Raw genomic sequence first — 24,199 nt, forward strand, 5'->3', positions numbered from 1 at the left:
TTTTGAAAAGATCCATAGAAAACAAACCAATATCAAAATTAAAATTATATGATCCAAATGCCTTTGCATTTAAAATTATAAAGAATACATTAAGTGAACTACAAGAAGACATTATAGTAATGCCATGGTGACAGAAATTTTCGTTGTTTCTTAATTTTGGACAAGTCTAACAGAGAGAGAAGTCAGAAAATACTGAAAGAACAAATTTAGGGAGAAATAGAGCTAAAACAGTAATGACATCTGTAAAATGAAACTGAAAAAGAACATACGAATTTCTCAGCAGTACATGGAATTTTTATAATATAATTTGCATAATAAGGAACAGAAATTTTGACAACAAATATAAAAGACAAAAACAGTAAGCACATCCATTTTAGATGACAATGCAATAAAAAATAGTAATCATTTCAAGAAGCACAAGCAAAAATCACAGATCAAAAATGGAGACTTAATTAAGAATGAAGTCTTAGCTATTGAATTGGGTCAGTTGGTCACTAAGCAGTTATTAAGTGCCTACTACTGCCAGACTCGGTGCTAAATATTAGAGATACAAAGAACGGCAAAAGACAGCTCTTTCTATTAATGACCTTACAATCTGATTGGTCAAAGAACAAGTCATAGAAATATAGAAATTCATAATTCTGTTAAAGAAAACTGTAATGATGAAACAACATGACAAAATTTCTAAGATGTAGAAAAAGCAGTCCCTAGGGGAAAAAGAATATCCTTACAAACATACATTAATGAAATAGAAAAAAGAGGATTAATGACATGAATATGCATTTTAAAAATTGGTAAGACAACAAATAAACCTAAGCAAGCTTAAAAGTTAGGATATTAAAAATTAGAGAAGTACATTAAGCTAGAAATCTTGAAAACCTACAAAAATGAAAATGTAAAAGCTACATCTTTGAGGAAAAAAACTAATGAAATTGATAAACCTTTAACCAACCTAATTAAAAAGAAGGCAGAAAATCAGAACAACAAAACAGGAAATGAGCTAGGTGAAGTCACAGCCAAACCAGAATAAACAAAATAATCAGAAAATATTACAAACAGTTATATGCTAATAAAACTGAGAACACAAAAGGAATAGAAGAAGGCCTTCAAAAAATAGAAAATATCCCAAGTAATTGATGACCAATGCAAAATCTTAAAGCACTTCATCTCAGAAAAGGAAGTAAATCTAATTCTAAAGGAACTATCATAGGAAGAACTCTTGGTCTGATGGATACGGGGGAGAATTCTTTTAAACTTAAAAAAATGATTAGAACCCATACTACAAAAATTATTCCCCCAAACCAAGAAAGTAAGGTCTCTACTAGATCCTTTTAATGTGACAAATATAGTCTTAATAATTGAAGCAGGGAGGTATAAAACATAAAAGGAAGCATAGACAAATATCACCAATGAATATAAATTCAAAAATTTTCAATAAAATCCTATCAAACTTACTGTACTGATTTATTTAAAAACTCACTCATCATGACCAACTTGTATTTCTATCAGGTGTGCAGTGATTGTTCAGTGTTAGGAAAAATCAACATAATGAATTATATTAAAAGCAAAAACTTTCAAAACCATATAATTGTCTCAATAAATGTTAAAAAACATCATTGGACAAAGTTTAACCCTACAAAGTATAGGTATAGAGGGAACTCTTTATATTATAAAATCTATGTAGAAATTATATGACAGTGCACTGTATAAGAAAAAGGAGTGACTGATAAAGGAATTATGATGACAGATTACAAGATTGGATGAGTAGGAAGAGAACTATATCCTCTGTGGTAATAGAAAATTTGGGAAGGGGACATAGGTAGGGGGATACTGATTTGCATATGTTGAGCTTGAGATGCCAAAGGGAAAACCAGTTTTTGATCAAATCACCAGGTGAGAAAATCAGCTTCTAAAACCCAGAACAAATATCATATACAATGGAGACACACTGGAATCTTTTCTAGTAAATAATGGATACAAAGGAAGGCCCACTCCTACCGCTATTATTTAACATAGTTCTGGAAATACTAGCTATGACAATAAGAGAAAATATTGAAGTTATAAAGAGAGGAGAAAAGGAGACAAAATGTCCCTTTTGTTGACCATATAATGGTTTACTTAGAAAATCCTAGGGAACCTGCAAAGATACTAATCAAAACAATTAGCTTGAACAGTGTTACAGGTTACAAAAAAAAACCCTCAAAATTTCTCAATAGCAATAATAAAACCCAAGAAGCCACAATAGAAAGGGAAATGCCATTCCACGTAACTCCAAGATGCATACAGCATCTGGGAGTCAATTGACTGAAGCATACAAAAGACTTATAGAGATTCAGTTACAAAATTCTCCTTAATGAAATGAAGGATACCTTAAGAAGCTATATAGAATGAACCCCAGGAGGATGTGTTACTGAGTGATCATGGTAGGAACAAAGTATGTCAGTTACATTGGGGAACAAGAACTATTCTAAGTCTAGTGAGTGAGTCATGGAGTATGAGTGTGCAAGTGCAGCTAATACTAGAATGAGTGGCCAGGGATATACTTTTTAGGAGAGAGCCAGACTTTAGTGATTACTAACTGATGGATGAAAATAGAGAAATGAAAAAGTTTTGGATGAAAGGAAGGGGTGGGGAAATCTGCAGCGAGACATTGTAGGGGTAGAGTTGAAATGAATGGGATTAAGGGAGTAAAAAAAAGAAAGAAATCGGAGTCCCAGTTTATTTCATATCCATTTTGTTGAGAAACATTTTTTCCCTAAATGCTACAGTAGATATCAAGATAGTCTATATGCATTTCCTAACCTTAGGTATCTCATAATCTTAAGAGGGATATAAGAGAAAGATATGAGGTAATATAATACAAATTAGAACCCCATTAAAAAAAGGTAATCAAATTCAACACATGCTAAAATAACTCACATTTATATAGCCCTTTAACATTTATAAATCTTCCCAACAATCTTAGTAAAGTATATATTCAAATGGTTGTCTGCATCCAAGTCTAATGGTCTTTCTACTCTACAGAGCTTGGGATGATTGAGAGGAGATAATGTACAACTTGGAATGATCAGGGATATCTTCATGGAGAAGGTAGCTTTCAAAGAAAGATTGAAAGAATGGGTAAAATTCACAGAGATTAAGATGAAAATGTTCCATTTGGTGGGGATATTATGAACCATAACACAGAGGCAAGGAATTTTGTCTAGGAAATATGACGTTTTCCTGAAACAGAAGAGGACTTATAGAATAGATGAGAATTGAGACTGAAAAGACAACGAAGACTCAGGGCATGGAGTGCTTTGATTGCTAGAAGCCTGTCAAGCTCTGATATGTCTTCCAAGCTGCTTGGACATCTCAAAATGGATTTCCCTTTGGCATCTAAAGCTCTATATATCCAAATCAGAGTTTAACATCTTTCCCTACAACCTATTCCCCCCTTTCAATGGTACAATGTATATAGTGCCAGGCCTGGAGTCAGGAAGACCTGAGTTCAAATGTGACCTCAGATAGTTACTAGCTACATTATTTTGGACAAACCTTGTTTGCCTCAGTTCCAATATCTTTGCCAAGAAATCCCCAAACGAGGTCACAGTCAGACATGACTGAACATGACAACGCAGAAGATGCAGCTACCTTCCTAGTCACCCAGTCCCGTAATCTATCAATGTCATTTCTTTACTGTCACTCAGCTTTCTCATACAGTCAACTAACATATTTCTACCTTCATCTAATCTCTTCTATTTGTCCACTTCTCCCTATTCACAGCCACCATCATAGTTTAGACCCTGGTCACCTCTCCCTTGGACTTTTTCAATAGCTTCCTAATTAATTTCTTTACCTCAAGTTTCTTCTCACTCTAATCCAGCCTTTGCTTAGGTGCCAAGAACAGGCTATTTATGTGACTAATTCCCATGTCTCCCAGCCCCCTGACCTCTTCCCCACCATCTCACTAAACTCCAGTGGCTTCCTATTATGTCTATAATCAAATGTAAAGTCTTTAACATTTAAAGGTCTTCATAACCTAGATTGGCATGGCCTTTCCAGTCTTCTGATATTTCATTACCTTCCACATGTCATACAATCCACTGACACTTGTCTTCATGCTCTTCCCTTCTTTTGCCTGTCTTTGTATCTCCAGTATTTGGTCTGGTACCTGATGCATTGCAAGTACTTAATAAACACTTGTTGTCTGATCCATGCATAGATTTAGTTCAACAGACAAAGGTAAATTAAAACAGAACATTTTGAACAAGGTAACGACATCATTAGAGAAAGGTTTCAGGAGGTTTAATTTAGCAGCACTTTGTAGAATGTCCTAGCAAGGGGAGTGATTGTCATGGATAATAATTAGACCACTTTTGGAAGAAGTTCAGAAAAGGGGTAGCAAAATTCAAAACTAAGGTAATAGCTGGCAAGCTCAGGGAAGAAAAGCAGAAAATGTTCTGTTGTCTAGGTGAGTGAACAAGGTGATTGATAGTAGATTTGACTATGCTTTGGAAAACCATCACCAGAGCAGGAAGAAGGTCTCTGGGACCCAACTGTGAACAGCAGGAAGTGAGGCTTCAAATCTGACTCCAAGTTCACTTGTCTTTCCACTTCTTTTCATCTAATGAAGAATACAAAGTACTGCATTCTTTTTCTCTCAACCCTTCCTTTTTTGGTTGGATGAAAATGATATAGTCATTATTGATAAAGAAGGTCACGTGGAACAGTGGCTAGACAGCTGGTCTTGGAATCAGGATGATAGCGGTTCAAGTGCCACCTCTGATACATACAGGCTTTGTGACACCTCCTCCCCTCTTCCCCTTCCCCCCCTCATGAAGTAGAGAACCATTCAGTATCCCAGCTGAAAGTTGGACGTTGTAGGAATGTTCCTGTCACCCATTCTCACAATGAAATTCAGGTCCGAAATAGTAATAATAATGATAGCTGAATTTAGAAGATATTCAAGGCTTCCAAAGTACTTTATGGCAATACTAAAATGTATATTGTACTTCAAAGTTTTACAAAGTTCTTCCCATTATTTCATTTGATTCCATTAATAACCTTGGATGGTAGGTGGTATTTTTATCTACATTTTGCATATGAGAAAACTCTGGCTCATGTGTCTAACTATTGTCTAGGATAGGATTTGAACCTAGGTTCTCCTGATTTCAAAGTTAGATCTTTAAACGCTTTGGTCATCTTTGAAGCTTTTGGGCATATTTCTGCTTATAAAGTTTTTTTATATAGAACAATATGATATTTCATGGCTATTTTGAATATTTTTTTTAAAGTAAGTGTTGCAAACCTAGGTCCTAATTTTATTTTTTGTTTTCCCAATGTCAGATGCATGTTACTTACTGGAAACTGGGGGTCATGTACAGTGTTTTAACTTCATCTTGGAAAGAGTCAACTGTTAAAATATATTCTTGGTACTTGTCAAATAGCAGTTTTCCCAAAACAATTTCTGTTTTTTGTTTCTGCTATTTCAGTTGATTTCAACAGTATCCGCTTCTCAGCCTACCGTACAGGCTTTAAAATCCGAAGATTACAGAAAACATTATGCCGTAAGTTATTCTTCAAAAGTTCATCATTGTTGTTCATTGGCTTTTTTTTTTTTTAATATTTGGCTAAATCTCTAAAGAAGTGAATCCATAGACTTAGGCTCACATAGCTATCTGCACATCAAAGTTTGCTTATGTCCCTGCAGTTTGTATCGTTCACCTCAAAGGAGGGCTAGCAATACCTAGCTCCAGGGTTTAGGCTGTAAGAGTTTGATGCAGAAGAGAAGGGTTCAAACTAGACAGAAGAATGATTTCAGCCAGTCTCATTGTCTGACTTCATGGGTCCATGACCCATATTCCCTCTAATTCCAATTTCATTTGGACAGCTGCCATCACCATACCATTTACATTAGCTTCCTTGGAAGCTCCATGCCAATGGACAACAAAAACATGACAAACTCAGGAATTACTTGCATTAAAGAAACCTCATGCTTTTGCCAGTGCTTAGGAATGTTGAGCCACAAGAGAATAGGAAATGGATTGCTCTGTAACATACAGAAGGAATCTTCAGGCTGTCTTCTTTGGGTTAGTATTGACAGCATTTTTTTTCAAGAGGCTCAGATGCCTGTCCAGTACACAGCTGGCAAGTTTGTAACAGTCTCCTAAGGTTTTATGAGCTATAAAATGAGAACAAACGACTCAGTCACAAAGTCTGTTTTGGCAGCAACTGCTTCACATGGTCTGAATTCACAGTCCAAGTTTCCAGTGAGGCCTCAAAATGGTGGGTGAACATAAATATTGGAAGTCTACCTTTTTCTGTATACTAATGACCATTAATGACAGGACTTATTCCTTCAAGTCACCTCTTTCAAAAATAAGACTTTTTTAAAAATGCCTCTTGTCAGGGAAGTGAAGTGAATGTAATTTTACCAGCACATTTATTTTAGAAAAAAATATATCAGGAGGTGTTTGTCTCTAGAATGTCTCTGGGATCATATAAAGCTTTAAGTACTTCATCCAGTTTCCCTCTTCTCCCTTTCCCAATTATCCCCTTTACCTCTACATTAGTATTTCATCCAGTTTTCCTCTTCTCCCTTTCCCAGTTATCCCCTTTACCTCTACATTCCTGCTTTATCCCATGCACTGGTCAAATAAACATTTATCTAAGTGAGCCTTCCTATGTGGAATACCTTCTCCATTCCTCTCCAAGAGCCCATATTCAGTGCTTAAATCCTCATCCTTTTTTCCCCCTTCATCATCTTTATCATCTGTGTAGCATTTGATGCTTATAACTCTCCATTCTTCTTTCATAGCTATCCAAATCATAACCCTTGCCTGGCTCCTCTCCTCCTTCTAATTATTGCATCTCTATCTTTGTTGACTGTGTTCTTTCTGATCTCCCAAGAGTGGTATTCCCAGCGTTCTCTCTTCCTTTTCTTTCTCAGCCTTCTCTGCTTTGGAAATCTTTTGAATGTTGGATTCAACTGTCACATCTGTGCAAATTACTCTCAGAACTGTAGTTCCCATTCTGACCTCTTTTCTGAGCTAGACTCACCCTTCCAACTAACTTCTTGAATATATACGTAGCACCTTCTCTCCACCCATACAGCTACCACCCTAGTTAAGAAAGACCCTTATCTACTCTTTCCTGGACTGTTGCCATAGACTCCTAACCAGTCTTCCTGCTTTTCAAGTCTCATCCCGTGCCAGTCCAACCCTTCACACAGCTAGCCAATTGCTGTTCTTAAAACAGAGTTCTGATCATAGTATTCCCCTGTGCAGAAATATTCAGTGGCACACAATAATAAGCCATCTGTAATATTGATCCCCCTTCCTTTCCTGTCTTCTTTATTATTGCACTGTTTCCACTGTAGTCGGACTGGCCATCTGCTAGTTATTCCCTGTGTACAAAATTCCTTCTTCTGCAGAAGAAAGTTTTTTTTCTGTCTGGAGTGCACTTACTTGTCATCCTTATCTCCTAGAATCTCAAGCTTTCTTTTGGATACCACCTCTTGAGGGAGACAGTAGAATGAAGAGAGCCCCGGAGCCTGAGAGACATGGAATCAAAACTCACCTTACACATTTACTTCTCTGTGACCTTTGTCAGGTCATTCATCCTCTCAGGGCCTCAAGTTTCCCCATCAATAACACTGCACTCATTAGCCTTCTAGTACACTTCTATCTGAATCTGTAATTACCTGTTCCTGCTTATGACCGCACTCTGTCCTTCCTGAAATTACTTTGTATATATTTGTCTTGTGTATATCTTGTATCTCTGTAGTAGAATATAATTTCATTGAGGGAAGAGACTTTTGTTTTTGTCTTTATATCTCCAACTCCTAGCATAGACATTTAATAAATATTAATTTCTTGGATGGATGGATGATCCGCTGGCATCTCAAACTCAACATTTCAAAAAGGGAGTTATTATTTTCCCACTAAACCTGTTTCCTTCCAACTTAATATTTCTCGGTTGAATAATCATTTATTTCCAGTTTAAAATTTTGGTAATAGCTTTGACCCTTCTTTTGTCCTCATCTCATATCCAGTCATTTACAGAACTCTTTGATTTCTCTCTCCCAGATCTCACCCCTCCCCCATCATATTGCTACCACCTTAATACTAACCCTCATTTTTGACAATCTTGCACTGCTCCAATAGGTCCTCCTGTCTACCACCCAGTCCATCTTTCATATGACTGCCCAATTAAGCTTCTTTATGCACAGGTTTTGTTACATCACTTTTTTGCTCAGAAGTCTATTAACCATTTAGTAGAGTTCGGATTCCTGTCCCTGGCATTCCTCCCCCTCCACAATCTGGCAGTACTTTCCCTCTCTGCAAATTGACTCCTGTCCTTTGAGGATGCCTTAGACTTACCTACTTGTGTCCTTTCACTCATTCTGTTCCCTGTGCCTCATGTGTCTTTCTTTTCCCTCTTTGTCTGCTGAAGTCCTAAACATTCTTTAAAGCCTAACTGAAAATTATAAACTCTTCCACAAAACCTTATTTGATTCCCTAATCAGTGACAGCTGTTTCCCCACTCTTGTAACAAAAGCCACTTTGTTTTACACCTCTTTGGTGTAGTTTTGGATTATTTGTAGGATTTGAGTTGTGGTAGAATGGAGTTGTGTATGTCAAATCCCCTGCTAAGCTTATGTAATCATAAATTCCACGAGGTTTGAGACCTAAACTTTTTATATTCTACAACTTGGCTCAATACTTCACATACAATAGTTACTTAACATATGCTTAATAAATTGTATTTATAAAACAGAAACTCATCTTCTCATAGAAGCTTCCCCAGGCTAAGCTCACCTTGCTCCAGTTACTGCAAAAACTCTTTTGCGAATGATACTTATTTATAACTCCTTCTGACTTTGTGCAGTCCTTATATATAAATCAGATTTGTTAAAATTTTAATGTAGGTTAGTTAGGTATCCATCATCAGTTACCTTAGCGCCGGGATTTCCTCTTGTTTAACGGGTAAGTCTCCAAAGCACCTGTAATGGTACTCAAAGATACACTTAAATGTGGAATCCTGAGTTGACCAAATACTTTCTAAATATGCTTCCTGGAATTTCTTCAGTAAAGCTTGAAGATGTAGTGGCTTCTTATGTTTGGTTACTAAAATATAGACTGATACTATCTTTAAACACTTCATTTCAGTTCTGCAAGCATTTATTTCTGCAGCTACTACATGTCAGACATTGTACTTCAAGTTGGGGATACAATGAGAAAAACAAGAGTGTCTAATAATACCTTGTGCTTATGTAAGCTTGTAAGGTTTGCAAAGGGCTCAGCATTTATTGTCTGGATAATATGCTCAAGAAGTCTCTGTACTACTTAGAAGATAAAATATGTACGCAAATAAGTACAAGATACTTCAACAGTTAAATGTAAGGTAAATTCACCACAGGGATAAACCACAGCTGGACAGTCTCCCATGGGGTGGCACTTGAAACAACTCTTAAATTGATCTCTGAGTTACTGAAGGCAGAAGTGAGAAGGGACAGCATTTCAGGCAGAGGAGATAGCCTCAGCAAAGGCATAAAGGTGGAGTATATAGATTGTCAAATATAGGGTTGAATAATAGGTAGCCCAGTCTGGCTGAAACATAGGGGATAATGGGTAATCAGTACAAAGAGGCTAGAGAGCGATAATGAAAGGCTGCAATTGTATTATATTCTTTTGGCCCTGGGACCCATAGATCTAGAGCTATAAAAATCTCAGACGCCAACTGGTATAGCTGCCTCATTTTATACTTGAGGAAACGGAGGCAAACCAAGGTTAAATGATTTACTTAGAGTCATTCATTAGGTGGTAGGTTAGGGCTGGATTTTGACCCTGGCCTTGACACTTTTCTCCATATTATTGAACACTCTGCTTGAGTAGGGATAGTGCTGCACTTTTATTAAAATCACTTTGGCAGCCACGTGGAGGAATGGTGTTCCAGGGGTTATGAGGGTCTAAACTAGGTTGGTAGCCATGTAAGCAGACAGATCTAAGAGATGATATGGAGGCAGAATTGACAAGATTTGTCAAGAAATGAAGAGTTGAATAGGACTCTATGCACTCAGTAGTCAAAGAAACAAACTGTCTTTTGATTCTTTGAATGAATGAATAGCATTTATTAAATGTGTACCGTATGCTAAGCATTATATTTCATTAACCATATACAAGTTCAAAAATGATAGTCTCTGCTCTTATGTTTTAATAGGAGACAATATATGTAGGAGGGTAGTGGCCAGGGAAGGAAGTTTTAGTCTCATAAGCTGAGCAATAGTTAACGGTGCTTGGTTCACATGTCCTTTCCAGAAGCAATTAATTGGTTTACTTGTTGTGTCCACAGGGAATACGATTAGGGAGAGGGGGTGGGCCAGCACAGTGTCAAGGAAGGAAAATGATGGTGAAGCATGTCTGAGTGCCTAGAACTGACCAAATCTGATGAATTTTTACTAGTCAGCACAGCACAGTGCCAAGATGGCCTTAGATTTCATCTTAGATAAGAGAAATATATTTTTCATGAAAATAAAAAGTTGATGATAAATTCAACCAGTAGGATGCTGCTCTTTATGGAGTCTTCCCAAACTTTTGCTATAGGGATTTCTGCTTTCTCTTCCCTTGGACAGAAACTGCGCTGGCTTGCCACCACCCCTTGTATTTTCTGAAATCCCCATGATTAGTTGTGTATTCCTCTTTAAAAAGCTTGGATCCTAGGCCTTTGAAACTTAACAGCTTGTAAATTTAATACTCCACTATGTATATGTAGATTGAAAAATATACATACATACATACATATATATATGTTGGTTAGAGAAGCCAATTCTTCTGTTTGTGTCTTTTACCATGAGGCCAAGTTGTCCTTTTTGTCTCTTGGAAAAAAAAGAAATCACACTTTTCAATGATTCCAATGTGGTCAGTTTCTGAAGGTCTCTAAATGTGATTTACTTCAGAAAAACTTTTGCCTGCTTAGGCACTAAGGCAAAGACAGTGTCAAAGGAAATCACGAGAAATCAAAGTCATCCTGGACTTTTAGATGTGGCAAATTTACTGTCACTGCTGTGTAGCTGAGAAGACCTTCTCTGGAAGAAAGGAAAGCATGACCTGATCCAAGAGACTTAGGACTTGCTGGTACTGGATAAAGCTTTGGGTCATATAGTCAGAATGTACTTTACTCTTAAAAGTAACTCTGTGTCACTGGATTAATTAACTTAAGAATTCAAATGACTTCTAGCATTTTGTTTTTATATGGCTGGTTCTTAATAATTATGGGGACATGTCATGTGGATGTTATTTCTTTAAATAGAGCATCTAAGTGGCACAGTGTATAGAGTGCCAGCCCTGGAGTCAGGAGGACCTGATTTCAAATGTGACCTCAGATACTTAGTATCGGTGTGACCCTGGCAAAGTCACTTAACCCCGTTTGCCTTATCTACAATGAGCTGGAGAAGGAAATGTCAAATCCCTCCAATGTCTTTGCCAAGGAAACCTCAAATGGGGTCACCAAGAGTCGCATGCAACTAAATGACCAATAAAAAAACACATTCTTTTAAGTGTTTTTCTGTGTGTACTGTTTTACAGAGGCAAAGTTCTTGCCTTTTAGAAGCTTCAATTAAAGACAGATTATGCTAATAGGAATAGAAATTAAGGAAAATGCAAATTCCAACTCTGATTAAACAAATTAAGATTTTTCCCTGACATCATCTGTAACACAGTGGATTATCAGCGTCTGTTAGCCTCAGTTTCCCCACAGATGAATCATACATCTCTGGGAAATACTATTTGGAGTTGTTAATTGGCTATAGAGTGCTCAATGATTACCTCGTGAAACTTTCTGTTTAAAAAAGTCCTATTTCCTGAATGTTTTATGATCACTTAAAGGTGCTGTCATTCTTATGTGAGCAATGTATTACCAGTGTGAAAACTGAGACTCAAGGCAATCAAACTCCATCCCCCTGCTCTTTATTGGAAGAGCCAGGACTCAGTTTTTGATTTGGAAGTTCTTCAGTCTTTCAACAATGCCATATTTCCCAGACCTGAAGTAAAGGAAATTGCTAAAAACACGTCTTAGCAAGAATTAGGCAAGCATAGTGAATACACAAATTTGGGAAGGTTAATACTTTGTTTTAAGCAACATTCCTTGATCTAATTTGTCAAGTCAATTTCTTTCTCTCCTTGTCCTTCTGATTAGTACATCTATTAGAAGTCGAGACGGCAAATGACATCTTACAGCACGACAGACTAAACCAGAGTGAAAGATGCATCTACGTCCCTGAGGTCATCAGATTTCTGACAAAGATTTATGAGATGCTGGAACAGTCACATCACGACGAGATCAACATTCCACTCTGTATAGATATGTGCCTTAATTGGCTACTCAACGTCTATGACGAGTAAGTTTACATGTCTTTACAATCTGTTCAGATGAGCTATGTTGATAAAAGAAAGTCACAAAACTTGATTTTTTTAAAAAAAAATAGTGTGTTTAGAACTGAATCTTTTTTGAGTGTCTGAATTATTTTCCTCACTAGGATTACTGAAATGCCACTTGAATTGCATTTAAAAATTAGCATTTGGGCGGAGTAAATTTGTTCTTGCCATTTATTTTAGGTGTTGTAATGTTGACACATGTGCATAATGCTTCTGGTAGTGAATCCAGCTATTAGAAGCATTCATGTCATTGCCGGGGATTTAATGTAGCTGCTACTGGTTACCATGAAAATCTTTGTAGCTCACAGTAACACTCATCTATAGATATTTTTATACCGTTTTGAATTTAGATAATGCATTAATAGAACAATCAGTACCAAAAACCCCTGCTCTGGGCTGACATTTTTGACACATTAGGGATTATTCATTTTTCGGGGGGGGGGGGGCGGTTAAAGTATGCAAAGATGAAATTTGATTCTTTTGGCCGTTACTTTTCCTCTCAAGCCCCCCCCAATTCTTTATTAGCTGTATGCTTATCAGCTTTCCCCCCTTACTTCTATGAGAGCTAAATAATTGAGAAATACTCAAGTTTAGAAAATAAAATTTAGATATAAAGAAATGAGGTGGTGATACCATTTGCTCTACCTACAATTTAACTGAAAACTGTCATTTTTAAGAAAATTTTTAGTTGTGAAACATCTGAGTTGAATTCATACTATTTTGGTAAATAAGTAGTAGCAGTTGTTATCTTAAATACTTTTAGTCATTGAAGTGCTTATAATAAGTAGCACTCTCAGTTACCATTATGAATTTGCTTTTTTCCCCCAAATATACTTTTGAATCATTTTTAAATTTAGTTTCAATTTCTCTTCTATAATTTGGATTTTCTTGTTGTTGATAAAGATGCTTTTAGTATCCTCTTGAAACTATTTTGCCTTTGTTTTGAAAGCCAACTACCTTTTGGAACAAAAATTCATGCTTTCAAGTTTTCAGTCTCAGTAATGTATTAGATACTTTGGCAATTTCCATGAGTACTGTGTTTATGTAATGAGTGGGAGAGAAAGAATCCTTACTTTGTGATCTGTACCTGTAGGGAACGGAGAAGAGGCAGAGGAGAAGAGCTCGTATATACTTTGTTCTATGGAAATTATCCTTGGTGCTCCTCCTCTCACAAATGTATGCTTGGGGAAAGTGTTACTCAGATATTATTTTATATCCACAAATGATGCTTTTGAAATAATCAGCCCAGTAGCCAGGACACACAGAATTTATATAATTGTCCTCTTATCACAAGAACCCAAGAAAAGCTTAATGAACCTCTCTGGTCTAATATTCTATCCTTGATCCTGTACCAAAGGAATATTTGGAGAGATCACAAATTTCCTTCTGACAGCAGCCTTCCATTTCTTCCTAATATACCCTTTCCTTTGAAAAAACAATGTATTATGAATCTATTGTGAAACTTATCTAAGTATGTCTCCACCCCTGTCAGCTTCATTCTCTTCCTCTTTATATAGTACTGGATTAAATGATCTATGAGGTTTCTTCCTGTTCAGATAGTAAGGTTGGAAGCCCTTCCAAAACTTATTTGGACTGTCATTTGGTATCACCTTTTAGCCTAATTTGTTTCATACATGGAGAATATAGATCATGTAATTTTAGACATTAAAGGGAGCCAGTCTCTTCAGATGGAGAAATCAAATCTTGAAATGAGTAAATAACTCATTTTGACTATTATAAATATCTAAATTAACTCCAAAGAATGTAAGAAGGAAGATACTATCTGCATCCAGAGAAAGAACTGATAGAAGTATGTATAGAATGATTTTTACATATATATACATACATGCATACATATATGTATGTACATACACACATATTTTGTACCTTTATGTAGCCATCTCTAGGGTCAGGAGGAAAGGAAAAAAATTACATGATAACTTTTATTATATATGTTATATATAATGCTTACATCTATTATATATAACATTTATTTTTTACATTATTATGTATTTAAGAGGAGTACCAAGTTGTACATAATAGATTTGCAGTTTCATGTCCAATAATAATGTTTCAGAAATGTTTTTTTAATTCCATAAGTTGGAGATTAAATAAATAAATTTTAAAATGAGATGGCATATGCAAAGTGCTTTCTGAACCCCCAAAGTGCTACATAACTAAAAGCTATTTACCAAAAAGCCAAGACACCTAAGTTGGAAGCAGAGTTTCTTAGCCCTCATCTCAGTTCATTGCTGTTTTACCTTGACATCTTTCTGCCTTTATTAACCTCTGTAGGAGGCAGTTCTTCCTTTGATATATTTTCAAGCCTTCAAGGAGACCTCTGAATTCTATTATTCTGAATAATCCATGAATAATATATCTAATGAATAGCCCATTTTCTCATTAAATTTCTATCCTAAGTCTATCTTCTCTAACTGAAAGTTGCTTTTTGTTTTTAAAATATGCCCTTTGGAGAATAGTCAACTGAAATGAGAACTGTTTAAATCGTTATTTAAGTGCTAGCCTGAAAAATTTAGCTTATTATTTTAACATCTAATGTTCACAACCTTAGGGGAAGATATAGTTTTAATTGTAGGAAGCATGTCTTAAATTCTTTAAAACTAATTGATAATTGTGAAAAATTACTTAAACTGATAAATCCTTGTAAAGTTAGGTAGTCAACAAAAGAATTTAAATTATTGCACTATGATACCTCCTTACTATGTTTCCTATGTCTTTTTAAAATTACTGTAGTGCTTAGAAGAATCTCAAGCACATAGATTTTAATGTGTTTTTTTGTTGTGCAGTGTTGGAGAGTTTTTTCCTTCTTTGGCAACATATTCAACCAAAATCTTTAGGGAATGGGAATGTTCAGCAATGATTGTGAGATTCATATTTTAGAAGTTATCAGGAGGTTACAGTCCATTCCTTCATGTTTTGTTTTGAGGATTTTTCCTGCTTCAATTACATTGTTGTTGATGTGGTTACATTCTCCTCACTGAGCATCCATGTTTTAAATGAGTTCAGACATCTTTTATAGTAATACAGTTCCTAATACCCAACTTTTGGGAGCTAGTTTGAAACAAGTATTTCAATATTGGTCCAGCACTTAAGAGTATACGGCTTATATTTCAAAATCAAGTCCAGATTGTAACTGCATTACTTGGGCTTTTAGTAATCCAATTTCAATACTAGAGGCAGCACAACAAGTGCTATTTGTATTTATTGACTTCAGGCTTGAAAGCTTTTTAGCCCATTTTCGTAGAAAGCTTTATGAAACTTTTTTAAACCTTTTCATTTCATTTCTTAAATTCCCAAACAAGTTTATTTTAGTTGCATAACTCTATTTCTTCACAAATATATATTGAAGACATTAAGAGTGAGGACTAGTATGTCACTGAATTCAAGTTAACAAGCATTAATCTTTTACTGTGTGCAGAGCGTGGCAAGCTCTAGACTGTCAAGTCAGACAATGTCACTTATCTCCACCCCTTCCCCCCCACTCCTGTTAAACTCCATCGGATACCTGACACTCTAGGATCTAATATAAAATCTTCTGTTTGGGAAAAGTGCTCCATAATTTGGCCTCTTCTTTCCTTTCCAGATTTCTTACACCTTACATCTGTATGTCTATAGGATCACTTCATCTCAATTTTATAAACAAATATTGAAAATTATTTTTATATGAAACTGGTGGAAAATAAAATACTTTTTTTCAAAAAGAAAATAATAAAGGAGTAGTGAAGGGACAAAAAGCCTCTTCCACACCCTTCGTAGTATATTCTGTAATCCAGTGGCTCTGGTTTACTTCCTTATCCTCATAAAGGACACCCCTTCCTGGCTGAGCATTTCCACTGCCAGTTTTCTATGCCTGTGAGACTCCCTCCTTATCTGACTCCTGGCTTCTTTTAAGCTCACATGCTCTCTCCTATGCACACCTGAACTATGAGATCCTTGAGAACGGGGGCTGGTTTTGCCTTTTTTTTTTTTTTGGTATCCTTAGCAGTTAGCTACTGTGGCTGTGTGACATGTTCTTTGTGTACTGACTGATAGAAAGATGAATAAGACACAGTTCCTGCCCTTGTAAAGATGATTCTTATTTGAACAAGTGTCTTTGACATAGTAAGTGATTACTCAGTGATGTTGAAGGTAAATGATTTTGTATCTACTCTAGTGCCATGCAAGGAGTGGTCACTCAACATTGGTTGAATGAAAAAGCTCACATGAGTATACATATTTTCAAAGAAAATTTCATACTAATAGTCAATATAAATTCCCATGTTTTGAGTTTGATTTCCCAGTTAGAATACTTAAAATTTAAGGCCTTGGAAAAATGCATTTTACATCTTCAAACAATTTATGGAATTAAATTGCATTTATGTTTAGATAACATGTTTAACATTATTAGAGAGAGGAATAAATGCTGTTTCTAAAAACTATCTCTTACTTCAGACATAGATGTAAATGTTATGCTAGCCCACTGTTTAAATGCATTTGGGATGGTATGTCATCTGCATAGTATGAAACCATTTCCCAGTGTAGATTTAGAAATGCTTTTTGTATTCAAATTTTGACAGATATCCCCTAAATAGGAATTCCATATCTGATTATCCAACATCCAGATTATATTGAAGTAGTAGCATGAATAGATTGCATTGGCAATAACAAAAAGTGAAGTCATCATGTGATTTAAGTGTTTAGAAGTCTCTTGACCTTCCCTAATCAGTCTTTGAATCTGAACTAAGTAAGTAATAAATAATTAACCAAGTAATTATTAGCCTTTTCTGGGCATTTTAAGTGTCATTATTAACAGTCTACAAAAGAGTTCCTTTAATACTCTAAATATTACATGGATCTGTAATTTCCTTGGGTTGATGTACCTTTGGTCCGCCAGTATGTCTCTGTGTGCCTTTGTAACTTGCTAGATGATCTTTGAGAGTTGCTTTGAGCAGAATTATCAAGTTCTTTCATCCTTCTAGCAACCTAGGGTTCAGCTCCAAATTTAACTAGGCCAGGTATATCTGTCTGCCTGTGACAAATATGTCATTACCCTTAGAGACGCCTTGGTAGGACCTGCCTTTCACAAATCCACAGTCACTGCTACACCACCATTAGTCATTGGCATAGGGTCTTAGCAGTGGACCTTTTCAACACAGGAAGAGCTGTCACCTTTCCCTGATACTTTTGTAAAAGAGAAATCCCTTCAATTTTTCCCATTTGAATGTTTATATTTCTGTGTACATAAACATTAAAGTACTTTAGCTTATGGGGAAAAACAACTGAAAATTTGTTTCTATTTCATGCTTCCTGCGTAATTCTGTGCACTCTTGTGTACTTGGTGAGCAAATCACATTACCAAAATCTAACATGAAGGCACAGCATTGAATTCCAGCTGTCAAGGGTTAGGATGAAATAAAAAGAAACTGTAGAAATGAGTAAAAGAGGATTTATCCTTATTGCTAGATTTTACAAATAATTATTTTTCAAGAAAATGGTTGCTTGGAGAAAAATGAGTCTGCTGTTCACTGATTTATTTATATCTAATGTTGTGTAAATCTTATGATTTTAGGGGCCGGACCGGAAAAATCAGAGCACAGTCCCTAAAGATTGGATTAATAGTTCTCTCCAGTGGTACCATTGAGAAGAAATACAGCTGTAAGTAAGATCTTGTCTTATGCCAATTTAAGTAGTTTTACCTTAGAAGGCAGTGTTTATTGATATCATAGGCAATTATTTTCTAATAGTGAAAATTTGGGGGAGAAAGTGTAAAAACATCATTTAATAAAAGAAATAAATGTACCTTAAGTATAATCAGTTTGAGATGTAAGGATGTATATATTTGGAACACTCTTGAGTTCATTGGATTTTGTGTTTTGTGTTTAGAAGAAGGGGGTTGCTTTCTTGGCTAGTTTGACAGCCAGGAGGGTCAGTGAAATGGGATTGGGCATTTGTGTGAAATGAAAAACTGATAGTACGATCAAGAGGTCAGATAACCGTGACGGAGAGAGTCAACTAAGCAATTCAGGAAAAATAACAAACCTTTTCACAAGGCTTTTGTTTTGCGGAGCATTTTTTACAGGTAAAAATTGTTTTCCGGAGTGGAATCACAAAGAGCTATCCTTACTGAAGCCCCAAAGTGCAAGTTATTACGTAGGTAGGAGAAAGGTAAATGTTGCCATCACCTCATCTCTGAGCTATCTCGGTAGCCTGCTAGGAGTCCATCTGCCCCCCAAAAGTGTCTCCCCTTGCTCAGCAAATTCCTTTGGCCCCCTGTCATCTTCAGGATCAAATAGAACAGACTCTATTTGGCAGTCAAAACCCTTGATAACCTGACCCCTTGCTACCTTTCCAGTCTTCTTACATTTTACCCTCCTCACCCTGCCCATACCCCCAAATATTCTATAGCATGGTGACACTGGATTCCTTGCTTTTTTCACACATGATACTCTCGACTCCCAGGCATTTCCACTGGCTATTTCCCATGCTTGAAAAGTTTTCCCTCCTTTCCTCCTGCTTTCTATTTCTTCAGGATGCTGCTAAAACACCACCTTCTACAGGAAACTTTTCCTTATTCTTCTGAATTCTAGTGACTTTCCTCTCTTGAGTATTTCCAATATTTCTTTTATCTGGTGTGTTTGTGTATAGAGGTTTGTGTGTTGTTTTCCCCATGAGACTGTGAGCTCCTTGAAAGTGAGAGCTACCTTTTGCCTTTCTTTGTATCCCCAGAGCTTAGCACAAAGCCTAGCACTTAGAAAGTGCTTAAAAAATGTCTATTGCCTGCTCCTCTAATCCCTATCATTCAGAATCTTTCCATGCCAGGGTGCAAATCCTTTTTTTCATACTCTGCACCATGTTTACCCCTATCTCAGCACCTGCCTCTTTTCAAGTTCTGAGGATTCTTTTCCTGCCTTTTCTACCGTGCCCTCTAGTAACCCTGTTCTCTTATTAAAAAAGTAAATAAAACAAAATTCCATTTCATCCTTTCCTCCTTCATGTCTTTCAGTCAGTTCAAAGCATTATTTGACTACCTTCATCATGCCAGAGACACTATGTTAAAACTTTGGCTATTTTCCTGAATACTCTAAATCCCTCACCAGTCTCTCCTTCTTTCACGTTCATGCTCTCCACTGCTTCTTCCAGATCCCTGCTCTACCATGTCACTCACCAGCCTCTCCTCTTTGGAAGGTTTTTTTTTTTTTTTTTATAATCAGCCTGTATTAATTTTATCGCTGCTTCTTCCATCTCTCACGTCAGTCTGCCATGTTTCTCAATGACTTCAGCACCTGACTTGCTGTTTTTCTGTGGGTTCAGATTCTGCCTTGAACATTAGCTGTATGACTATAAAAAAGTCATTTAACATCTCTGCTCTGCAGTTTTCCCATCAGCAACCAGAGACACTAATACCTGGAGCATTTATCTCAAAAGTTGTAACGTTCAAATCGGAAAGAGCAAACTTTGCAGTGCCATAGACATATCAGCTATTATTATAGGATGAAATCAAGTCTACTGAGTCTGACATTTTATACCCTACACATCATAGCTTCTGTCTAGCCATATTTCCCAAGCTGTCTGCTCCAGCCATACTGTAGACCTAGTTTCTCCAGTTCATTCTTTCCTCTCTTACTTCCCTTCATTTGTTCAGTCAGCCCTTCCTAATTATAATGCCCTCTGACCATATCTCTGTATGTTAAAATTCTTCTTCCAGTACCTGGTTTAGAGGCCCCTTCATCTGTGAATCCTTCCCTGATTCCCAGCAGGTGAAACTGATTCTCTTCTCAAACTTGTACTCTAAATCTTTTGTCTGTAATTTTTTTTTTGGCCATATGACATCTACTTTCAGATCATACTTGTTTGTGTGTTCTCTTGTTCCCTCCATTAAATTATAAGTTCCTTGAAGGGGGGCAGCAATGGTTTTTATATTTGTACAGGATTATGTTAATATTCAATATTTAAGTTACTTTACTATTTTATTTAATATTTCATTTTAAAACATTTGATCAATGTTTAACAACTAGCTCTCCAGGGGGAAATGTATACATGGCACTTTTTTTTTAAAGTTTAATCTGCATTACTATTATTTTCTTCATCTCTTTCTTAAGTCTAAATAATTGACGAAACATGAAATCAAGAACTGTTTTGTAGCATTTGCCACTTACCAGAGTTTGCAATTTGAGCTGGCTCTAGTAGCTCCACTTTATGTCTCTGGTGCCTAACATGGTACCTTGAATAAAATAAACTCTTTCTCCTTGTTGAACTGAACTGATTTGGATTGAAAGTACAATTGTTGTGAAGGGGATCATATGAAATGTGGACACCCTCATTTGTGATAAATTCAGTTGCACTCCTGGGTAAAGATATGCAAATTATTTATTGAATGCTTATTGTGTGCCAAGCACTTAGGAAGGAATCTGCTTCAGGCTCTCATCCCGTGATTCTTTAGGTCCAAATATTGGTATGGCATCTTATTCCTTTTTCTTGCTTCATTCAGAAAGTGAGATGATTTTTTTCCTTTGAAAAGATGAGACCTAAAGTGGTGAATCACATAGAGTTTCTTTTTCTTTTGATTTCTTCTAAGGTCCTTTAGAAGTTTTGGATACTATTTGACTTTATCATATAAATATGATGACTTTGTTTTCAATAAAGTCTCTTTTGTTAACATTAATATTCAAGTCATCCTGCTTTTTAAATTCAATGACAGAGCTTCAATTCAGTCAGGGTCAATTGATGTCAACCTTGGCATTGATTTCTCTAGGGTCCAACTCCATTGTCTTCACCCCCATGAAACTTCCATTGGATTTCTTGACTCAAGCCTCTTTATATCTTTCATAAAAACCTAATTATGGAGGTTTTGCCTTTAAAAGAAATCTGATCTCAAGGCGTGTCGCCTGTGTGCCTTGCGGGGAGCCCTCCGCTTGCCGCGCTGCCCCAGCAGAGACTGAGCAGAGCAGAGCAGCTTCACTCAGGGAGATGCTGCGGGTGCACTACATCAGTCTCAGCTCAGCAGAGTCTTTACAGGATGGGTGCAGCAAACTTTCCAGAGCACCCAGGCTGCAGCAGCCTCCAGAAACTCCTTTGCTGCTGAGGACAAGGCCACAGGCTTTATTCCCAAGGTCTGCCCTGTCTCCTCCTATAATGAATGGGACCCACTTGAGGAGGTGATTGTAGGCAGAGCTGAAAATGCCAGTGTTCCACCATTCACTGTGGAACTTAAAGCAAGTACATATGAAAGGTATTGCCCATTTTACCAGCAGCATGGAAGCCGGTATTTTCCCAAGGAGCATTTGAAAAGGGCTGTTGCTGAAATTGAAGAAATGTCCATTATTTTGAAAATGGAAGGAGTGATCGTTAAGAGACCCGATCCCATCGATTGGTATTTCAAGTACAAAACACCAGATTTTGAGTCTACAGGTCTGTATGCTGCAATACTCAGAGAAATTCTGATTGTAGTTGGAAATGAAATCGTTGAAGCTCCCATAGCATGGTGTGCACACTTCTTTGAGTATCGAGCATACAGATCAGTTTTCAAAGATTATTTCCATTGTGGGGCTAAGTGGACAACTGCTCGTAAGCCCACAATGGCTGATAAGCTTTATGACCAGAATTATCCAGTCTATTCTGTAGAAGACAGACACAAACTGGCTGCTCGCTGAAAATTTGTGACGACTGAGTATGAGCCATGTCTTGACGCTGCTGACTTCATTTGAGCTGGAAGAGATACTTTTGCACAGAGAAGCCAGGTAGCTAATTACCTGAGCATTGAGTGGATGCAGTAGCTTTAATTTCTTCCTTTGAAAACTGCCTGTTCGTATCCTTTGACCATTTATCAATTGAGGAATGACTTGTATTCTTGTAAGTTTGACTCAGTTCTCTATATATTTTAGAAATGAGGTTTTATCACATTTGTTTCCCAGCTTTCTGCTTCCCTTCTAATCTTGGTTGCATTGGATTTGTTTGTACAAAAAGTTTTCAATTTAATGTAATCAAAATTATCCATTTTGCATTTCATAATGTTCTCGAATCTCTTGTTTGGTCATGAATTTCTCCATTCTCCATAAATCTGACAAACTATTCCTTGCTCCCCTAATTTGTTTATAGTATCAGCCTTTATACTTGACATCTTTTTCAATCAAATGTTTCACTGATAATATTCTTTGTTTCAGTTCTACTTCTGCTTCAGAGTTCTTGATTTTATATTGCAGTTTGCTCATGCTCATCATGCAACTCTCCAGTAAAGTCTCTTAATTCTTCACTAACGTATGCAATGACTTACAGCCATACACAACTCTTCCAACTGAATACTGCTATTCAAAAGATGGGTCTTTGTGTGTGTGTGTGTGTGTGTGTGTGTGTGTGTGTGTGTGTGTGTGAAAAGTAGTGACATAAAATATTTACAAAATAGTATCAGTTTCAAAATGATATGGAAGGCATTTTTATTGTAGTAGTCTTTAAATTTAAAAAACTGTTTTAATCCAATATATTTGAACAAATGATGATGAAAATTAAATTTATCTCAATTGAATTGCCTTCCCCTGTGTATCCTTTATAATTAAAGTCATACTTCATTGTAATTACTGTGTCAATGTCCCTGTACTTGACTCAGCTACTTTAAGAGTAGAATTTTGACAATATTAGATCCATCACTAGCCTGCTTTTCATCAGGACTGATACATGTTAGACTGGTATTGAGACTAAAACAAAATGAGATTGCTTGTAACATTATTTGAGAATATTTTAAGATTATGTAAGCAAATGGATAATATCATTCTGTTCACTAAAGCTTCATATGGAGAACATTTATATTTGTATTCTCCCTCTATTTAGAAACTTGTTTCTAGAAATAATTTGTTTACTTCATTAAATGAAATTTTTTTGAAATTCCTCCCCACCAAATAAACTAACTTATTTGACTGATTTTACTATACTTATTGGAAATATAGTAAACATTTTTATACCTGAAATGTTGCATTGTAGTGAAAAGAAACTGCTGCCAAAACCAGAAGAAGAAGACTCATTATTTGTTGAGCCAAGATAATTAAAAAACCGTTAGCTTATGGTTTTTCTTTCTGTGATTAGAAAGGACTTAGAATTAAGGGTTTACACAAATTGGTAGCAATTTGTCTTTGAGATCTGTACAAATGTATTTCCTTCAATAGAGAGAATGAGAGTGACTCCTAAAACAATGCGAGAGAGAAAAGCTTAGAAAGTTAACTCAGGAAGCAAAAGTGTTTAATTATAATTCATATAGGGTATAGTATAAGTACATGTGGTGTGTTTCCAAGTGATGTATTTGGCATTGAGAATAAAAAACAGGTCTGTCAAAATTTAAATGTTTACTGTTCAGAATATCTCTCTCTGACAGGTTGTAGAAGAAAATTTGTTTTGACACACTGTCTCTGAATAGGAAGGTAAACCCATATTGAGTTCATAAAACTAGGTCACAGACATAATGTGTCACTTTGAAAGAATATATTTTTATTTAGCGATAAGCTTGTAATTATGATTGGCATACAGAGTCTAATTTTCTACAGTTAGGTGCAGTTTAGCCAATTAGCTGATGGTCAGATACCTTTCAATATTTTGGACTATGGTTATTGAAGGACTTTAGAGTTCATGAGTTCTTTCCCCTTTGAAATGTTTTTGTTTCTAGAGTTGAATTATGATCATAAAGCACAGTAAATTTTTATATTTTCATATGTTTGTGTATGTGTGTATATTTTATACATATCATATATGTAGCAAGAGGTCTCTAAGCAGGTTGATACTAAACTGATCTATTTTTCTGT

General features: G+C 36.2%; 1 protein-coding gene and 1 pseudogene across 5 annotated transcripts in view; both read left to right on the forward strand.

The window, feature by feature from the left end:
• The window catches only part of LOC140526994 (utrophin-like), a 262,618-nt gene that overhangs the window by 170,268 nt on the left and 68,151 nt on the right, over window positions 1-24,199 (forward strand). For all 5 annotated transcript variants that reach the window (XM_072643607.1, XM_072643609.1, XM_072643608.1 and 2 more), the window contains 3 exons: window positions 5,475-5,549; window positions 12,178-12,379; window positions 17,986-18,071. In XM_072643607.1, the coding sequence (XP_072499708.1) occupies window positions 5,475-5,549; window positions 12,178-12,379; window positions 17,986-18,071 (363 nt within the window). The remainder of the gene's footprint in view (window positions 1-5,474; window positions 5,550-12,177; window positions 12,380-17,985; window positions 18,072-24,199) is intronic.
• Window positions 21,356-24,193, forward strand: LOC140530422 (glycine amidinotransferase, mitochondrial-like; annotated as a pseudogene).

This window comes from Notamacropus eugenii, chromosome 2, assembly GCF_028372415.1.
Source record: "Notamacropus eugenii isolate mMacEug1 chromosome 2, mMacEug1.pri_v2, whole genome shotgun sequence".
NCBI lineage: Eukaryota > Metazoa > Chordata > Mammalia > Diprotodontia > Macropodidae > Notamacropus > Notamacropus eugenii.